This window comes from Peromyscus leucopus, chromosome 8b (assembly GCF_004664715.2).
Source record: "Peromyscus leucopus breed LL Stock chromosome 8b, UCI_PerLeu_2.1, whole genome shotgun sequence".
NCBI lineage: Eukaryota > Metazoa > Chordata > Mammalia > Rodentia > Cricetidae > Peromyscus > Peromyscus leucopus.
Window position 1 is genome coordinate 93,144,769 of NC_051086.1, and position 18,839 is coordinate 93,163,607.

Genomic DNA, 18,839 nt, shown 5'->3' on the forward strand with positions numbered 1-18,839 from the left:
ATATATATATATATATATATTGGTTTTTTCGAGACAGGGTTTCTCTGTGTAGCTTTGCGCCTTTCCTGGGACTCACTTGGTAGCCCAGGCTGGCCTCGAACTCACAGAGATCCTCCTGGCTCTGCCTCCCGAGTGCTGGGATTAAAGGCGTGTGCCACCACCGCCCGGCGCATATTTATATTTTTAATGTTTTAGTTTAGAAGGCTAGAGAGATGGTTCCGCCATTTAGAGCACTGGCTGCTCTTGCAGAGGACCCGGGTTCAATTCCCAGCACCCACAGGGCAGCTCACAACTGTCTGTAACTTCACTTCCAAGGGACTCAACACCCTTTTCTGGCCTCCACCAGAACCAGGCACACAAGTGGTGCACAGACATACATGCAGACAAAACATTCATATACACAAAAATAAATTAATTAATTAAACTTTAGAAAGCATTAGTTTACAGGAAATCTGTGAAGAGATGGCCTATGCGAAAACACCAGCTGTGTTCTGGGAGTTAAACATCATCTGTCCTGCTTTGAAGGAGAAGTCTGTGATCTGTGCGGCCATGTTATTTCCAGAGCCAGCTCATCTCCAAAATAGTTCTAATAATATGTGCTTAACGTATTCTACAAAAGATAAGTTAATTAGTATTTATAAGCTACCTGGAGATAAATAGATTGTGTTAATAATACTTTGCTGTCTCATTAGTGCTCTTATCTTTAAAAAAAAAAATCCCAGTCTTACAAACTATCACTCTGCCAACACACTGTTTTGGTTCTTTCATTCATGGGAAACATGGCAAAAAAAAAAAAAAAAAAAAAAAAAAAAAAATGTAAAAAGTTGTCCAGGTCACAACAAAAACACTAATAATTCTCTGGCTACAATTTAGAAATCTTTTTTTTTTCTTTTTTTTAATTTTATATAAGAGATTTTCTAGTCCTTTTACATATCAGCCACAGATTCCCCTGTCCTCCCTCCTCCCACCCCCCAGCCTTCCCCCCCAATCTACCCCCCATTCCCACCTCCTCCAAGGCAAGGTCTCCCCTGGGGAGTCAGCCCAGCCTGGTAGACTCAGCCAAGGCAGGTCCAGTTCCCTCCTCCCTGCACCAAGGCTGAGCAAAGTGTCCCAGCGCAGGCCCTAGGTTCCAAAAAGTCGGCTCATGCACCAAGGACAGGTCCCGGTCCCACTGCCTGGGGGCCTCCTAAACAGTTCAAGCTAATCAACTGTCTCACTTATCCAGAGGACCTAGTCCAGTTCCACGAGGGCTCCTCAGCTATTGGTTCACAGTTTATGTGTTAGAAATCTTATAGTACACTGATATGGTCTGAATTACAATTTTGTATCAATTATTTTTAAATATCCATGCTTTTTAAATGCATGCATTCTGGTCCACTGAAGAGCTCTTGTCTTGCAGTGACAAACATCTGCTCTTTCTCAAAATTCAAGATCTACAACATTGAAAAATCTCATTAGGCAAAGAACTCATGTTTTCAAAACTAAACCTGTAATCAGTCGACCAATCAATTTGTACCCATCGTAAGTGATAGCAACCTGGCCCTGTCTGACGTGTCCACCTTATTATAATAATACAAATAATTAACATTTATAAAGCGTCTGTGCCCTTCAGACTGTCTCATAGTCACTCATTATTGGAGCTGCCCGCTGAAGCCTTTGACTGATACACTCGGATGTGATTACATTCGTTTGTTCCTGGAGAAGTGAAATGGGGCTCATTTCCCCAGGGTTTCATGGAAAAGAAGAAGGCATCTGCTTCCCCATGACGACCAGTCGCCTGGGTACCAGATCATGCATTTCCTAGGTAGTGATGGAAACAGCCCTCTCCTTCATGTATTTTGTTCCCCCACTGACTAACGTGAAGCTTGTGTCTCAAAGTCACAACGCTTTACGTACGCAGATGAAAACCTGCGAACCCTAATGGAGTGGGAGGGGACATGCCTGGAATCACAGCATCTGGGGAGGCAAAGGCATCAGGAGGATCGAACAAACTTCAAGGTCAATTTGATCAAGGTCAGCTTATATCTAGTAAACTCCAGGCCAACCAAGGTGATATAGTGAGACTTTGTCTCAAAAAAAAAAAAAATAGTTTTTTTAAGGATAGAAGGCAAACAATTTGGAGTCTCAGTAGTTAGCTGAATTGATGTTCTGCTCCTAGACCAAAAAAAAAAAAAAAATCTCACGGGGCTCAGTGGCATGTGTCTGCAATACCAGCACTCAGATGGCTGAGAGAGGAGAATTGGAGTTCGAAGCCAGTCTTGGCTCAGTGAGACCCATCCGAAAAGTTACTCTCGAGTTTGTTACTCATTTTCAACGTGTTACAAACAAGTGCAAGGGGCTGGTAAGAGAACGAAAGTGTAAAGTGTTTGCTGTGCAAGCCTGAGGACACGGGGTGATCCCCAGGGGCCGTGTAAAAAAGCCAGGGCCTTGGCCTTCTGCTTGCCAGCCCAGCACTGGGGAGGCAGAGGCATGCAGATCTTGGGGCTCCCTGGCCAGCAAGCCTAGCCTGCTTCACAAGTTCCAAACCAATGAGACCCCCATCTCAAAAAACAAGCAAGGTGGGTGACGGAACACCACCACCCTCTGGCCTCCACTCCTGTGTGCACATACATACACACACATGTGCCTCAGCGCGCACACACACACACACACACACACACACACACAAACACCCATGAGTATATACAAACATATACATGTGCATCAGCACACACACACACACAAACACCCATGAATATATACATACATGCACATGCAAAAACAGATCAAGAATTCTTACTGGCAAAAGATTACTAAATAGGGAAAGCTTCCGTCCCGGTAAGAAGGAAAACAGTAAAGTTGGGACAATTGAGATATTCTAGTGCATTTCCACACCAAGGGGGGCAAATATTTCTAACGTGAATCCTTCCTTACATGTGGGAGGGCTCTGCTCTTTCCCAGGGGTCAAAAGGGTGTAAACTCTCATCTTGGTGACACAAACGATGGTTTTCTCTCTGTGATCTACGGGGCTATGATTTAGTGTTACTAAGACTGCAAGGCTATGAATTAGGATCACTGTCCCTGGCACCTTTTTCATATATAAAAAATATCCTTGGGGCACTTTGCCACCTACTGGACACTATTAAAAATCACCCAATTATGAAAAATAGCAATTAGGATCCGACTAATGTTTTATTACAGATCAGCGTAGCTGAGATTGAGTCCTATAAAGGCTAGTGGGGCTGTCACCCCGTGGAAGATAGACCTTGGCTTTGCACCTCTCTGGGGAAGAAGGTCGCCGGGCTGTGCTGTCGCCATGTCTTTTCGATTTTCTGGGGGATCCAGGGTCTGCTCTCGAGCTGGGTCTGTCAGGCTGTCCAGGGGAGGGGCGGGCTTTGTGGCTGGGAATGTGTGTGTTGGGCCCGGAGCAGAAAGCAGCTTTTCTTGCACCCTTGGGGGAATCTCTTCTGGGGGAGGCTTTGGCCATGGCAGTGAGGTGTCAGGAAGGGTTGGTGGCACTAGTTTCCTTAACAACGAGCCTGGACTCTTCTCTGGGAATGAGAAAGTGACCATGCAGAACCTCAATGACCGGCTGGCCCTGTACCTGAACCACGTAAGTGCTCTGGAGGAGGCCAACACTGACCTGGAGAAGAAGATCGAGGGCTGGTATGAGAAATATGGGCCTGGCCGTGGCCGTGGACTTGACTATGACTACAGCAAGTATTTCTCAGTCATTGAGGATTTGAAAAGACAGGTAAGAAATGCAGATTCACATCCTGTGGCTATAGGCGTGGGGTGGGCATAATTCAAAGCAAAAGAAACTTAAAAAGTATTTAGCAGTGGGGTACAGTGGCACACCAGTCATCAGAGCTACTAAAGAGGCTGCGACAGGGCATCACAAGGCTGAGGCTGGCCTGGGAACTTAGAGACCCTACCCCAGTTAAAAAAAGAAAAAGCTAGAAATATAATAGTAGAGCTTTTGCACAGCATGCCTGTGACTCTCGTTTCAGTCTCCAGTATCATAAATGAGCTTAACCAATTAATTCATTTCAAATGTACTTACCAAGTGTATGGGGTATGGAATTTGCCCACTTTTTGTTCCCAGAGTTAAGGGTGGTACCTAATAATTTTTTTTAATGTAGAATCAAATAGTGAAAGAGAAGTAGCTTCAAAATCAATATAAATTGAGCCAGGCCTGGTGATACAGTCCTGTAATCTCAGCCACACCAGAGGCTGAAGCAGAAGGATCATAAGTTTGAAGCCAGCCTTGGTAATTTAATGAACTCCTATCTCAAAACAAAAAATTAAAATGAGAGCTGGACATAGTCCAATAACAGAGTGTTCAACCAGCGTGCAGTACCACAAGGATGTTGCATTAATTTTTTGTTTCTGATTTTTAATTGATACTTTTTAATGAGTAACAATGAAATTATCTGTGGGGCTCTTTATTATCTGAATTTTATCCATGGTTATTTCTTGTTGTTGTTATCTAATATGCTAGGCAATAGCTCTACCATTGAGTTACACCCCAAAGCCAAGTTTCTTTAAATATCCAAATAAAGATACCAGTGTAAACATCTGAGACAGAGTCACATTGATGTTGGAATGTCCTTTGATCTGTCCCATTCAGATCGTTTCTATGACCACCTGTAATGCCAACCTTATTCTTCAAAACGACAATGCCAGACTCACAGCTGATGACTTCAAGATGAAGTAGGTGAACATGATGTGATTATTATTAATAATGGCTAAAACTACAGCCACACTTAAAGAATGTATCTCTTGTTTTTAAACCCTATTTGGGGTATTTTATTTTATGTATATGGGTGCTTTGCATGTATGCCTGTGCATGACTTGTGTGCTTAGTACCCTTGGAGGCCAGAAGAGAGCATCAGATCCACTGAAACCAGAGTTACAGACAGTTGTGAGCCACCATATGGATGCTGGGAGTCAGATGTGGGTCCTCTGGAAGAGCAGTCAGTGGTTTTAACCACTGAGCCACCTCTCCAGCCCCCGCCCCCACAAACAAACTAATTTAATGAAACCACTCTAGATCAACAAAGAAGTAGAATTTAATAATCTTTATAAAAAGATCTATCATACATTGTTTAAAATCTGACACTATTTTATTCTGACATGTTATTGGATGGCAAAGATCAACTGTAAAGAAATAGCAACTCTAAAATGATGTATTTATAGGGGCTGGGGTGTGAGTAAAGGGTTTGCCACAAAATTGTGAGGGTCCACCTGAGTTCAGACCCCCAGCATCCACATAAAAAGAAGGGAACAGCAACACACATGTGTAATTCCAGTGCTGGTGTGATGGAGACAGGAGAGGCTTGCTGGCCAGCTAGTCTGGACAAATTAGTGAGCTCCAGGTTCAGTGAGGGACCCTGTCTCCAAAAAGAAGGTGGCAGGTTATTGAGAAAGATATCCAATATTGACCTCTGACCTCTGCATGCACACCCTCATGCCAACATTATATACAAAAAAAATAGTACTTATAAACTAACAGGTATCTCAAGCTATCTTAATAGTTTGCCATCACAAGAAGCCTCAAAAATACATACAGAAACAGGACACGCTACCCCTCAGCGTACGAAGTGTCTTTACAAGTTGTACCCACTGGTAATCACAATTCTAAAACACCTTCACACCCTTTAAGGTATGAAAACGAGCTTGCTCTGCACCAGAGTGTTGAGGCTGACACCAACGGTCTTCGCAGAGTGTTGGACGAGCTGACGCTTTCTACAACTGACTTGGAAATACAGTGTGAGGCTCTGAGCGAGGAGCTGACATACCTCCAAAAGAACCATGAGGAGGTAAGGAAGCCCGCGGAACAGCCTTGCACACCATTTCCTTCTTCGAATCATTCCATACCAGCGTTTGGATGTCAATCAAAATCCTCTCCTGAGTAGTAATGATTATTACCCCTTTCCAGGAAATGGGAGTCCTGCAAAACGCATCAGGGGGGAACATCAATGTGGAGATGAATGCGGCCCCGGGTGTGGATCTAACGGCCATGTTGAACAACATGAGGGCAGAATACGAAGATTTGGCTGAGCAGAACCGAAGAGATGCAGAGGCCTGCTTTAAAGAGAAGGTACATCCGCGGCAGGTGCCACGTTAGGGGCTCGTTCAGTAAACAGTCAAGCGGGTTCCTAACCCGTGTGGCAATTCCTCTTCAGAGTGCAACGCTGCAGCAGCAGATTTCAGATGACGCGGGAGCGGCCTCGGCGGCCAGAAATGAGCTGATGGAGCTGAAACGCAGTCTGCAGACTCTGGAGATAGAACTTCAGTCCATCTCAGCGATGGTACGTAAGAACTGGCCGGGCGGTGGTGGCGCACGCCTTTAACCCCAGCACTCGGGAGGCAGACTCCAGGCGGGTCTCTGTGAGTTCGAGGCCGGGAAAGGCACAAAGCTATACAGAGAAACCCTGTCTCAAAAAACCAAAAAAAAAAAAAGAACGGACTGAAGGCGTGCGTCTGCCCACTTTCCACTACTGCAGCAAAACACCCCAAGCGGGATTAGTTTGTAAAGAAAGTTTATTTCCTCACTGTTTTGGAAGCCGCAAACCCAAAGCACCATGGCCCCAACTATGGCAACGCCCTCCCCAGCTACATCTCATCACGATGAGTGGCACCCTGACAGAAGTTTGAGCATCGTGAAACACAAAGCCAGAGCACAGGGAGGGACAACACACAAGTGTTTTAAAATAACTCTCTCTGGAGAACTAACCAGGGTCTGACCAGAACTGAATCAACTTATTCCAAGAGCAGTGCCCTCGGTGACTTAACCAACCGCTAGCCCCACCTCTTAAAGGTCCCCACATATCTTAATATCACCATACTGGAACCAAGTTTCTGATACATAAATCCTTGAGGAGACATATTCAAATTACATCCAAAACCTAGCATTATATGTCCATAGGTGAGTAAATGCATATATGCAATGAATATTCTTAATATTTTATTTTATGTCTACGAGAGTTTTGCCTGCATGTATGTATGCACATCATGTATGTGCCTGGTGCCTGTGGGGTTCAGAAGAGGATTCAGATCCCCTGGAACTGGAGTTACAAATGGTTGAGAGCCACCATGAAGGTGCTGGGAACCCAGGTCCTCTGAGAGAGCAACAAGTGTTCTTGACTGCCAAGCCATCTCTCCAGCCCCTATAAGATGAATGTTTATAACACTAAATGTAGTATATATGTAATTAAATGACCACAATATACTATATTAAGTAATATGAATTCCATAATTAAATGACATAATTAAGTAACAGGAATTCCATCCTGGCACACCAATCCCAAAAGTCAACATTATTTTCTCAATGAATCTCACCAGTTTGATTTTCAATTGAAAACATGTACACCTTGCACAAACACTTCCTTCTAGGTTAAGAATGTTTCAGTACAGACATGTCACCCTCTCCTAGCCATCACCCTTTTCTTTTCTTTCAGAAACAGTCGTACGAGAGTTCATTGGCTGAGACCGAAGGGAATTACTACAGTCAACTCCAGCAGATCCAGGAGCAGATCCGGGTGCGGGAGGAGCAGCTGCAGCAGATCCGAACAGAGACGGAAGGCCAGAAGCTGGAGCATGAGCAGCTGCTGGGCATCAAAACGTGCTTAGAGAAGGAAATTGACATGTACTGCAACTTACTAGATGGAGAGGAACGGTGAGCGCTAACATGTGAAACAGCAAAATGTGTGGTAACTAGGTTTTTATATGTGTTTATTATAGATGTGTTACATATCACATAAGTGCTTAAGACAAAAGTATAGCATATATTACATATTTAGAATATGTTCTTTTTATTTTATAATATATAGCATATTATATCCTAGAACTTCTTAAAATCATATATATATATACATATATATATATATATCTTCAATTATGTACATTATTGCATCCAATGAAATGAAAACAGACAGAAATTTGACATCAAAACTTACTTTTGGTTTGAGTGTTGTGGTTGTTGTTGAAGATGATGATGATTTTGAGACAATTATTATGTAGTCCAGACCCTGAACTCTGTGATCTTCCGGCCTCAGCCTCCTGAGTACTAGGAATATAGGCATGGGCCATACACATAGCCTAGAAATCAAAGATCTAAGTATGGAAAATGTTTATTTGCTTACATAATTATATGAAAGACAATTAAATGCAAAAATCCTTGGTCATTCCAGTATTCTAGTCCAAGGAAGAATTTGCTTTCTTTTATGTTTATGTTTAAATGCATTTTTTAACCCCACACACACTCTCTGTCAAGTTCAGAATGATAATTAAAAAGATTTCACTGCAGCCAGGCGGCAGTGGCACATGCCTTTAATCCCAGTACTCGGGGCCAGAGCCAGGCAGATCTCTATGAGTTCAAGGCCAGCCTGGTCTACAGAGCGAGATCCAAGACAGGCACCAAAACAACACAGAGAAACCCCATCTCAGGGAAAAAAAAAAAAAAAAAAAAAAAAAAAAAAAAAAAAAGATTTCACTGCACTGGGGAGGTCTAGTGGTGAGCACAGCCACCTCCTAGAAGATGTCATTAGAGAGACATCAGAGATTGCTAGCCAAGACCCCAAAAGCCCCAGAATTGCGGTCCTGGGTGTGAATCACATCCTGAGCAAATTTAAACACATGGTTAAACCTCTTTGAACCACAGTTACCTTTTTGGTAAAGTTGTGAATACAACAAAACCACACTCTTACCTGCTCTCAGCTACAGCACCTCACCATGAAGTGCCTTGACAGAGGCTGACTCTAAAAGTCCACTTGGTCATCTGTGGCTGTCACTAAATGCTCGCCCATTTCACACTGAATGAGCTGCCTTTTTCTGCAGGGGGAGCCCTCCTCCGACTATTCTTGGTTTGTTTGTTTGTTGGTGATAGTTTTTGTTTCCAATACATCCCAACCACAGTTTCCCCTCCCTCCACTCCTCCCAGTATCCCAGTACCTCTCCTCTCCCAAAGAACCCCAACTCCTCCGTTTCCCTTCAGAAAAGAACAGACCTTTCAGGGATATCCACCAAAGACAACAAAACAAGAAATAATAAGACTAGGCACAAGCCTTCATATCAAGGCTGAGAGAGGCAACCCAGTAAGTAGGTGTTGGTGGTATATACTGCTAAACATAGCTGCCTTCCAGACTGTTCTAAGGAGAAGCTAGCAGTGATGGCTCCCTCCTCAGAATTTAGAGACCATTCATTCTTCACTTATCTTACAGTACCTTTTAGTCAATGTTAAAAACATAACTTTTTTGCAGGGTGGTGGTGGTGCATGCCTTTAAACCCAGCACCGGGGAGGCAGAGGCAGGCGGATCTCTGAGTGTGAGGCCAGCCTGGTCTACAGAGTGAGTCACAAGACAGGTAGGGCTACACAAAGAAACCCTGTCTTGAAAAAAGCAAAAGATAAAAATGAAACCCAACTTTTTATGTGAATGTGTTGTATTTCTAACACTACAAACTACTGCGTTTCTTAGAGCTCTAATTTTTTTTTAATTTTTATTTTTTGGTTTTTCTAGACAGGGTTTCCTCTGTGTAGTTTTGGTGCCTGTCCTGGAACTTGCTCTGTAGACCAGGCTGGCCTTGAATTCACAGAGATCCACCTGCCTCTGCTTCCCAAGTGCCGGGATTAAAGATGTGCACCACCAAACCCACCTAGGTCTCTATTTTCTACAGCACCTAGTCCAGCTCCTTCTACAAGCAGGCACTGAACTGTTGAATAGAAAGTCAGGAGAAGAACTTGGGATGCCCATGTTGCTGGATGGAAGAGACAATATCTGGCCATAAACAGCCATTTAATTTCACTAGGCTGAAGTCACAAAAAGCTTATTAACATCCCTTTAAAATAGAACCATTTAAAACTTACTGAAACTAGAACTCCAAAATTGATATTTCTGAGGCTGGAGAGATGGCTCAGCAGTTAAAAGCGAGTTTGATTCCCAGCACTCACGTCCGATGGCTCCCTAGCCCCTGCAACTCCAGCTCCAGGGGATCTGGTGCCCTCTTCTGGCCTCCACAGGCACCTGCATATGTGTGGATATACACACATGCACATAAGTAAAACTAAAAGTAATTTTTAAAAAAATATTATTTCCAATTCACAGTCATTTATGAGCTTCTAATTGAAAGAAAAAGATAATAATCTACTCTTTTTTCCACAGGAGAAGTGAGTCCACGGGGTACAAACCAATGGATGGCAAGCCTGTGAATGAAGCCAATGGTATGGAAGGGATTTTAGTTAATATAATGCTGTGTGTGTGTGTGTGTGTGTGTGTGTGTGTGTTTGCATGCGTGTGTGTGCATGTGTGTGTGCCTGCTGTGCATGTGTACACTTGTTTGTGTGTGTTTGCTGTGTGTATGTGCATGTGTGTGTGCCTGCTGTGCATGTGTACACATGTTTGTGTGTGTGTGTGTTGTGTTCATGTGTCTGTTGTGTCCGTAGAGGTCAAAGAGAAACCTCAGGCGTCTTTCTCAATTGCTCTCCACTGTTCTTTTGAGACAGCATGTCTTGACTGTCAGGAATTTGTCAGTTTGGCCAGGCTGGCCGGTCAGTGATGGATCCTCCTGTCTCTGCTCCCCAATGGTGGGTTTGCAAGCGTGCACACAGCCCCAGCTTTTGCACATACCTGCTAGAGATTGGACTCAGTCCCTCACACTTCCACAGCAAGAGCATCACTCACTGAGCCATCTCCACAGCCTGTGTGATTCTTGCAAACCCCTTCAGCATTATCAAATGAGCTACTTATTTGTTAACTAAAAATGTATTTTAAGTTTAGATCTAATGAATGAACCAGCGAAGTCATTGTGACTTTACCTATTTATTTGTCTATTTATTTTTACCTAAGTTTTGCTATGTAGCTCAAACTGGCCTGGAACTCATAGTTATTTTGTTTGTTTGTTTGTTTGTTTGTTTTATTTTGTTTCTTGTCTTGGCCTATAACATGCTAGGATTACAGATCTATACCACCATACCCACATGACAATTTTTATGTTTATTTTGTATCTCCATAGTACAGGTATGATCAAATTATAAAATGACTGTTATAAGGAATAAGTCCTCCAATATCTTTATGCCTAGAATGCATTATTTTTCAGCTTTACTGTTTAATAAAAGAGCTTGTTTTAAGTCACTAAACTAGGGCAAGCTGGTATTTCAAGAAGGCAATAGCCTGGCCTGGTGATTCAGGCCTCTAATCCCAAGTAGTTGGGAGACTGCAACAGGAGGTTTGTAAACTCTAGACTTGTCTGGGTCACAATGTGAGCTGGAAACCAGTTTGAGGGATTTGATGAGACTCTGTCTCAATATAAAGAGGGACTGCGGGCTGGACATACAGGTGAGAATTGAGGGCTGGACATACAGGTGAGAATTGGAGCCCTGGATCCTAGTAGGATTTGGAGTCCCTGGGTTCAACCTCTAATGCTAAAAGGGAAAGGGGGAGAGAAGGGGGAGGGAGGAAGGAAGGGAGGGAAGGAGGGAGAGAGAAGAGGGCATTGACCGTTCCAGACCTGATGTTCAGACTGTTTTAATACATACTTCATTTGTGCTTTCAAACACCCATTGCAGAGGGAGGAAGAGAGAGAGAGAGATAGAGAGAGAGAGAGAAGAGAGAGAGAGAGAGAGAGAGAGAGATCAACCAATCAATCCTGGCTTTTGTTAAGCACTGACTTTAAACATAGCATTATATCTCAATTTTCCTCAAACTTGCAAAAACCAGTTTTTAAAAACAGACCTGCCTTGACTAAATGCCTTTCCCCGTTAAGACTGACCCCTGAACTTCCCCTGACTTCCTTGTAGACTCAACGGAAGAAACGTTTGTCAGAACAATGGTCGAAGAGCTAGACCAACTTGGCAACCTCCTTTCCCTGAGAGTGCACTCCGTAGAAGAAAAATCTTCTAAAATCAGCAACATCACCATGGAGCAGCGGGTGCCTTCCAAAACCCCGTGATGGCGGAAAGGTCATTCATAAAACACGAAGCTGCCTCTGCAGAATTCCGCTGGTCAAGTAACCCAAGAAAATTATCCATGCCTGTTCTTAACGCTCAAAGGACTAGACTCGGGTTTCCTTTTCTTCCTCTTCTCTTACTGTCATGGGCAACACAGATGGAGTACAGGGACCCTTCTTTGACAGAGAAAAGAAATCCTTGGAGAGCCAATATGAAGCAGAGCTGAGGAATTACTAAAAGACATTTTTAACTTGGATCTGAAGCATGGATCCATAGAGAGGTGTTCAGGGCAGGGATGAGATGTACCCAAGCATCAGTGTGGGCTTCTCCCAAGACAGTCACTATTTTGTTGTTGTTGTTGTTGTTGTTGTTGTTGAGGTTTTTTGAGTCAGGGTTTCTCTATGTGACAGCTCTGGCTGTCCTGGAACTTTGTATACCAGGCTGGCCTTGAACTCACAGAGATCTGCCTGCCTCTGCCTCCCCTCTCAAGTGCTGGGATTATAGGTGTGCACCATCACCACCCAGCAAACACTTAGGTGTCTTTATCACAGGTATATACAGGATTCTGGTGCCTCTCAAGTTATATTTCTAAACGTTACAAGAAACTCCCCTCTCGTTTCTTTAACAAAGAAAGGGTGCAGCCTATAACGAGGTTAAGACTTAAAAGACTTCCCTTCTGTAAACAAGGTTGGAAGATGGATTGATGGAGATGTTGTTTAGATTTAGGAGTGAGGAGAGGGTGAAGGTGATACACCATGCTGGTCATAAGTAAGTATGGTTTAGCTTGACAAGACGTCTTTGGGGAAAGTCGTGTACTGTCTCTCAGCCATTCGGGCTTCACCAGAGATTTCTGAAGTTTCTGGCCTTTCTCAGGAGAAAAGGTGGGTCATTCTCTGGAAACAAAAGCATGCTTTTTTTCATCCTTCCTGTGTTACCATAATGTTCCTATCTGTCTACGCTCCCCAATGCTTCAGTAAACCTTTCCAAGAGATGAGACAATCTTGGTAGTTTTTGTTTTTATTTTGTGAACCTTTGGCCATCTCATGAAGAGTTCTTTGTTGCAATTTTTTTCTGAGACAGGTTTCTATGCCTAGCTCTGGCTGTCCTGGAACTCACTTTGTAGACCAGGCAGGCCTCGAACTCACAGAGATCCACCTGCCTCTGCCTCCCTGAGTGCTGGGATCAAAGGCATACACCACTACTGCCCAGCACAAATTATTTTTATTATCTGCTTCTTTTTAATTTCCACAGCTGTTCCCCACATGACCATGCCAAGGGTGAACTAAGAAAACACCGTGCTTCATCTCACAGTCACATTTGCCTCAATAACAGATGAAAGCAGAAAAGGCACTAGCCGTGACCTCGGGTCCCAAATCCTAGTTAACTGTGCAATGACCTGTTTGGCCTTCTATGGGTGTAGAAGTTAATATATCCCTTGATCACCAGGGTTTGTTCACTCTTCTGATGCTTAGATGACCGGGGAATGTTTTCCAATTGGAACCTGGTTAGCTCTTTTTCCACTTTGTAATGCATGCATCTTTTTCCCCAACCCCATGGCATTAACTAAGCAAACCTAGAACTGCCCCCCCTCAAGCAGGACAGGGCTTCTCAATCTTACTGACACCCTCTGCATACAATACCATGCCTGACACTGTGCAGTGGACAACCATTAACAAAGAACCTCACAACTCATCAGAGGGCAGAGAATAACCATCCGTGCCGGGCAGTGCTCGGCCATATATGGAACATCTGTATCACATCCCCTGACTCAAAGTTCAGGGAACAGCTCAGAAAAGGGAGAAAGACTCTAAGAGCCAAAAGTCATGGAGGACCAGACTGAAACAGTGTCTTTTGGACATGACAGGACCACTACACTCACGAATCACAAATTCATGGCAGCTGTGGTTGCCCACACAAGATGAGCACGGCATCAGGCCAGTCAACAAACATGAATGAAACAGGGAGGAGCTCCCGAGCCCCATCCCTAGCTGAGGCACTACTGAGCTGATGGCTTCCAGGAGTAAGAGAGTCAGTTTTCTTTTGGGGGTGCGACCTCTACTAGATTAAACCATTCTCCAGTGGGTGTCTCCACACCCATCTGTATATGAGCAAATTGGATTCAATGGGTTAAAAAAGGGGGGTAAATATGATCAAAATACAGTGAGTGCATGTAATAAATTCACAAAGAATTAAAAGTAATGAAAATAATAATAAAAATAATATTGTGCCTGAAGGTCTGATACAACCTTCATTTGGGGAAGTGCAGCTAGGGTTAAAAAAAAAAACACTAGAACATTCAGTTAAAGAAGTTTTTTCTGCTTGTGGCCAAATAAGGCAGGCAGCCAATGCAATAACCTGGTTCTTCAACATGCATGATGAGCATCACTGATAAGTTCTAGGCCTCATGAAGACCTCTCCACCATAGCAACAAACCAAATCAGACCAAATCAGGAAAAGCCCAGGTTTAATGCGTAAAGTGCTCCTGGGCGATTACCCCCCAGCAAAGAGGAGAAGGAGACAAGATCAGAGAACCACAAGTCTGTTTTCTGGGATACCATTTATATATCTCCTATGGTAGTGGTCTTGAGCCTCTCTGGGGGAGGAGCTGTGTTTGGCAGGCTTTGAAGGGGCGGATTTGGGAAGGAACTGTGTGAGGTGGAGCTCCCACCCAAACATTCCAGAGTCTTTGGGTATAGGGATGCCAGGGTGCCAGGGTGCCAGGGTGCCAGGGGTTGAGGTGGAGCTCCCATCCAAACAATCCCTGCAGGACTTTAACCGGAGTAGAGACCACATGGAATCCAGAACAGAAGCACTCGCTCCTCTGAGGGTGCATCTCTGTCTTGGTTGTAGTTTTTTCCAACTCCCATGTAATGTGATTGACTCCAATGCAGAGACAGTTTCTGGTTGTTCCCTTGGCGGGGTCTTTTGTCCTGAATGACCCCAATTGTGATGCTCAAAGCTATTCATCACAGAGTAGGAGCTAGGTTCAGTCGGGTTAGAAGGCTACTCAGTGAGGAACTACAGCGGCAATAGCTCATGTTTATCGGGTGGGCTTAACTAGACTTTAAACACATTAACCAATCGAATATTTCAAAACTACAAGTTCCATGTTTCATCTTTAGTTTATATATGAGAAAACAGCTGTTCAAAGAGATGAAGGAATTTCCCAAAGCCTGCACAGCTGTTCTGTAGTGGGACCTAGATTCAAATCCAAACCTCCTCCTCACCCATGGTGACCAGAGTCCTTGCTTTTATCTCTAGAGGGGCAGAACTGATAGGATGAGTATATATTCAAAGAGAATGTATTAATTGTCTTCCACAATTCAGTCGGGGCAGTCCAGCTGTGGCAGTGTTCACACTGAAGAGGGTAAGAACTCGGTAGCTTCTTGGTGCGAGAGGCTAGCTGCCTCAGCAGTCCTAATCTGCTGCTGGAAGACTGGAGGACTCCTGGAGAGCCGCTGGTCTTCAATCCATGTGGGAAGGCCAAAGGAACTGGGTTAAGACATCAGCAAACACCATGACAGCAGGGGAGCGAAAGCTGTAAGAGCAACAGGGGAGACACACCGGTCAGCAAGAGACACACTGGAGAGACGCACCGGTCGGCAAGAGACATGCTGGAGAGACGCACCGGTCAGCAAGAGATGCAAAGCAAGCAGGCAAAAAGCAACACCTTGTACTTCTGCCAGGGCTCTGAGAAACCCTTGGATCAACCTGGCTCTCAACAGAGGAGGAAGGTAGGAGAGCATGAAGAGGATGTGGAGGAGGAAGAAGAAGAGGAGGAGCAAGAAGAGGCAATTAGCTTCAAAAACAATTTAAAGATAAATGAAAGTTAGGTTATATAAGGGAGAAAGGGGAATAATGGGAAAGGAGGTTTGGGTGGGGAAACAGGCAGGAGAGGAGAGCAGAGGAGAGGGTATAGGGAAGGATAACTAAAACTAGGGTGTTTAAAAAGGCCGCATGAAAATCTACTAATATAAATATAAGTACATACATGGGATATCTCCACTCAAGTTGTTGGTGAAGGGTATCCTGGAGACCCTCCTGTCTTAGGGTTTTTATTGCTGTGAAGAGACATTATGATCATAGCAACTCTTATAAGGAAAGCATTTAATTGTGGTGACTTGCTTACAGTTTCAGAGGTTCAAGCCATTATCATCATGGTTGCATGGAAGCCATGGCAGCGTGCTGGCAGATGAGGTGCTGAAGAAGCAGCTGAGAGTCCTACATCACCAGGAAGTTGACTGAGACAGTGAGTGATGCTCAAGGCCCGCCTCCACAGTGACACACTTCCTCCAACAAGGCCATGCCTACTCCCACAAAGCCACACCTCCCAACAGTGCCACTCCCTTTGGGGCCATTTTCTCTCAAACCACCACACCTCCCAACCACACAGACTATTGCCATCACTCTTGTTTGCCCCTCAGAACTCGATGAGAAGAACCCGCTGCTGAAGACAACACACACATTGGCTATGACATGGAGAAATCACAGTACTGATTTCTCAGAAGGTTTCCTCCCTCCTGGCCAGCTCTCAAAGGACTGGAAAATGTACTATGGTCTGCCCCAGGCTTCTGGGACAAAATAATAATAATAACAGCAATGATAACCAGTAATCTTACTTAGCTGTGCACCCTGTGACACGCCCATTGTGAGTGCTGGGAACTGAGAAGTACGTGATCTTAACCACTAAGCCATTGCACCAGCCCACTACTGGTGTTCTTTTTTTTTTCCTTTCCTCCCTGGACCCCCCCCCCCCCCAGATCTGAGCACTCTACCACTGAGCTAAATCCCCAACCCCTGCTATTCTTTTTTAAACCGTAAACAGGGTTAGGGAGACTGCTCAGTGAGTGAATTGCTTGCTGTGAAAACTTGAGGACAAAGTTTGGATTACCAACTCCAAGACTTGGCAACATGTCTGTCATCCCAGGGCTGGGGTTACAGAGACAGGAGGATCCTAAGAGCTTAGTGAACAGCCAGTCTAGATAAAATGGTGAATTCTAGGTTCAGTGAGTATCCTATCTCAAAAAACTAAAGTAGAGGTGGGTGGCAGGATAGCTCAGTGGTTAAGGCACTTGCCACGCCAGCCTTGAGGACCTGAGCTCAATCCCTAGACTCCCCATAAAGGTAGAAGGAGAGAAGCAACTCCATGAAGTTTTCCCCTGACCCCATACACACACTGTGGAGTGCACACACATCATAAATACAATATGTACACACAATAATGTAGCAGGAATCTTAAAAGTTCTTATTAATAAAATCAAACCGAGCAGTTATTGGTCAATGTGTAGATCAGAGAGACAGAACAAGCACAGCTAATTCACTTGCCAGTTCCTCAGATGTCTGTTCCTCAGACTGAAGCTTCTATGTCCGCATCCAATGCTTCAGCTGAACTGCTGCTCGAAGCCTGAAGCTTAACCAGCCAAATGCTTAACCAGCAAATGCTTCTAGTTCTGTCTCACGCCTTATATATCTTTCTGCTTTACACACTCTCTGGATTAAAGCTGCTTCTGGATTAAAGCATGTGTCACCATGCTTGGCTTTTTCCAATGTGGCTTGAACTCACAGAGATCCAGAGGATTTCTATTCTGAGTGCTAGGATTAAAGCATGTGCTATCATGCTAACTAATGGTTTTTTTCTCTGACCCAGATAATTTATTAAGTACACGATATTTAAACAATAACACACAATAATAATAACATTTTCAAAGATACAAGTAGAGAGCAATAGAGGAAGTTGACCTCTGGCATGTACACACACACACAGTCCTATAATGCCTTACCAAAAATTGTTGGAACTAATCAATGAGTTCAGTAAAGTTGTAGAAAACAATAGTTACATGTGAAAATCAACAGCATTCCTACTCAGTAATAAGAAAACATCACAGAACGAAGCAATCCCTTTACCATAGAACAAAAGTACCCAAGGAAAAAAATGTAATGTGGGAGGTAAAGGATCTTTACACTAATAACTCCCCCAAATGAGGAGTGGCTGCAGACCCTTGGTGGCATCTAGGGGAGGGGGAATACATTTTCTTTCAAGGGTGTGGCTCCTGGTAGGTTATATAATGGGTTGCTGTGGGATGATCTGTATGCTGTAAATATATGTTGCTATGATTGATTGATAAATAAAACGCTGATTGGCCAGTAGCTAGGCAGGAAAGATAATGTAGGTGGGACAAGGAGGAGGAGAATTCTGGGATATGGAAGGCTGAGGTAGAGAGACGCTGCCAGCCGCCACCATGAAAAGTGAGATGTCAGGTACCGGTAAGCCACGAGCCATGTGGCAACTTATAGACTAATAGATATGGGTTAATTTGAGATATAGGGACTAGATAGCAAGAAGCCTGAGCCATTAGGCCAAACAGTTTAAATAATATAAGCGTCTGTGTGTTTATTTTATAAGTGGACTGCGGGACTGCTGGGCCTTGCAATGGGTACTCTCTTCATATACATGTTCCTGGCCCCACACCCAGGAGTATATGAGCAGCACAAATTGTAGCCAAGGGGTTAATTTTTAAAAGAATACAAAATTGGGAAGGTAAGGTGCGGGGTGAATCTTGGAGGAGTTGCAAGGCTAAATATGAAAATACATTGTATGAAATTCCCAAAATAATAAATAAAAAATGTTTTTCAACATTACAGAAGAAATTGAAAAAGGCAAAAACAAATGGAAATGTATCTCATGTTCTTGGATGAGAATTGAAATGATTAAAATGTTCATCTACAGATTCAATGAAATCTCTATTTAAAAACTACACTACACCTTTACACGAGATATAAAAACAATCTTAAGGAGGGAGAACTGTGGTTGGTATGTAAAATGAAAAAAAACTAATTAAAAAAACAAAAAAAAAAATCTTAAATTTCACATGTGCCTACAGTCTTGAACAGTTAGAAGACTGACATTGAAGAA

At 43.7% G+C, this 18,839-nt stretch overlaps 1 protein-coding gene across 1 annotated transcript; it reads left to right on the forward strand.

Moving 5' to 3' along the window:
• Positions 1 to 3,224: 3,224 nt before the first annotated feature.
• On the forward strand, positions 3,225 to 12,304 carry Krt26 (keratin 26). Its single transcript, XM_028889550.2, has 8 exons — positions 3,225 to 3,733; positions 4,610 to 4,692; positions 5,645 to 5,801; positions 5,921 to 6,082; positions 6,168 to 6,293; positions 7,443 to 7,660; positions 10,143 to 10,201; positions 11,777 to 12,304. Exons 1-8 carry the CDS (start codon positions 3,296 to 3,298, stop codon positions 11,926 to 11,928), a joined length of 1,395 nt encoding a protein of 464 aa, XP_028745383.1. The 5' UTR covers positions 3,225 to 3,295; the 3' UTR covers positions 11,929 to 12,304.
• Positions 12,305 to 18,839: the final 6,535 nt, after the last annotated feature.

Bases quoted from the DNA above. Each gene is read 5' to 3' on its own strand.
- Krt26 (XM_028889550.2), top strand. From the start codon at position 3,296: ATGTCTTTTCGATTTTCTGGGGGATCCAGGGTCTGCTCTCGAGCTGGG. The intron at 4,693-5,644 runs GTAGGTGAACAT...ACACCCTTTAAG, and splicing joins GCTGATGACTTCAAGATGAA to GTATGAAAACGAGCTTGCTC. The intron at 5,802-5,920 runs GTAAGGAAGCCC...ACCCCTTTCCAG, and splicing joins TCCAAAAGAACCATGAGGAG to GAAATGGGAGTCCTGCAAAA.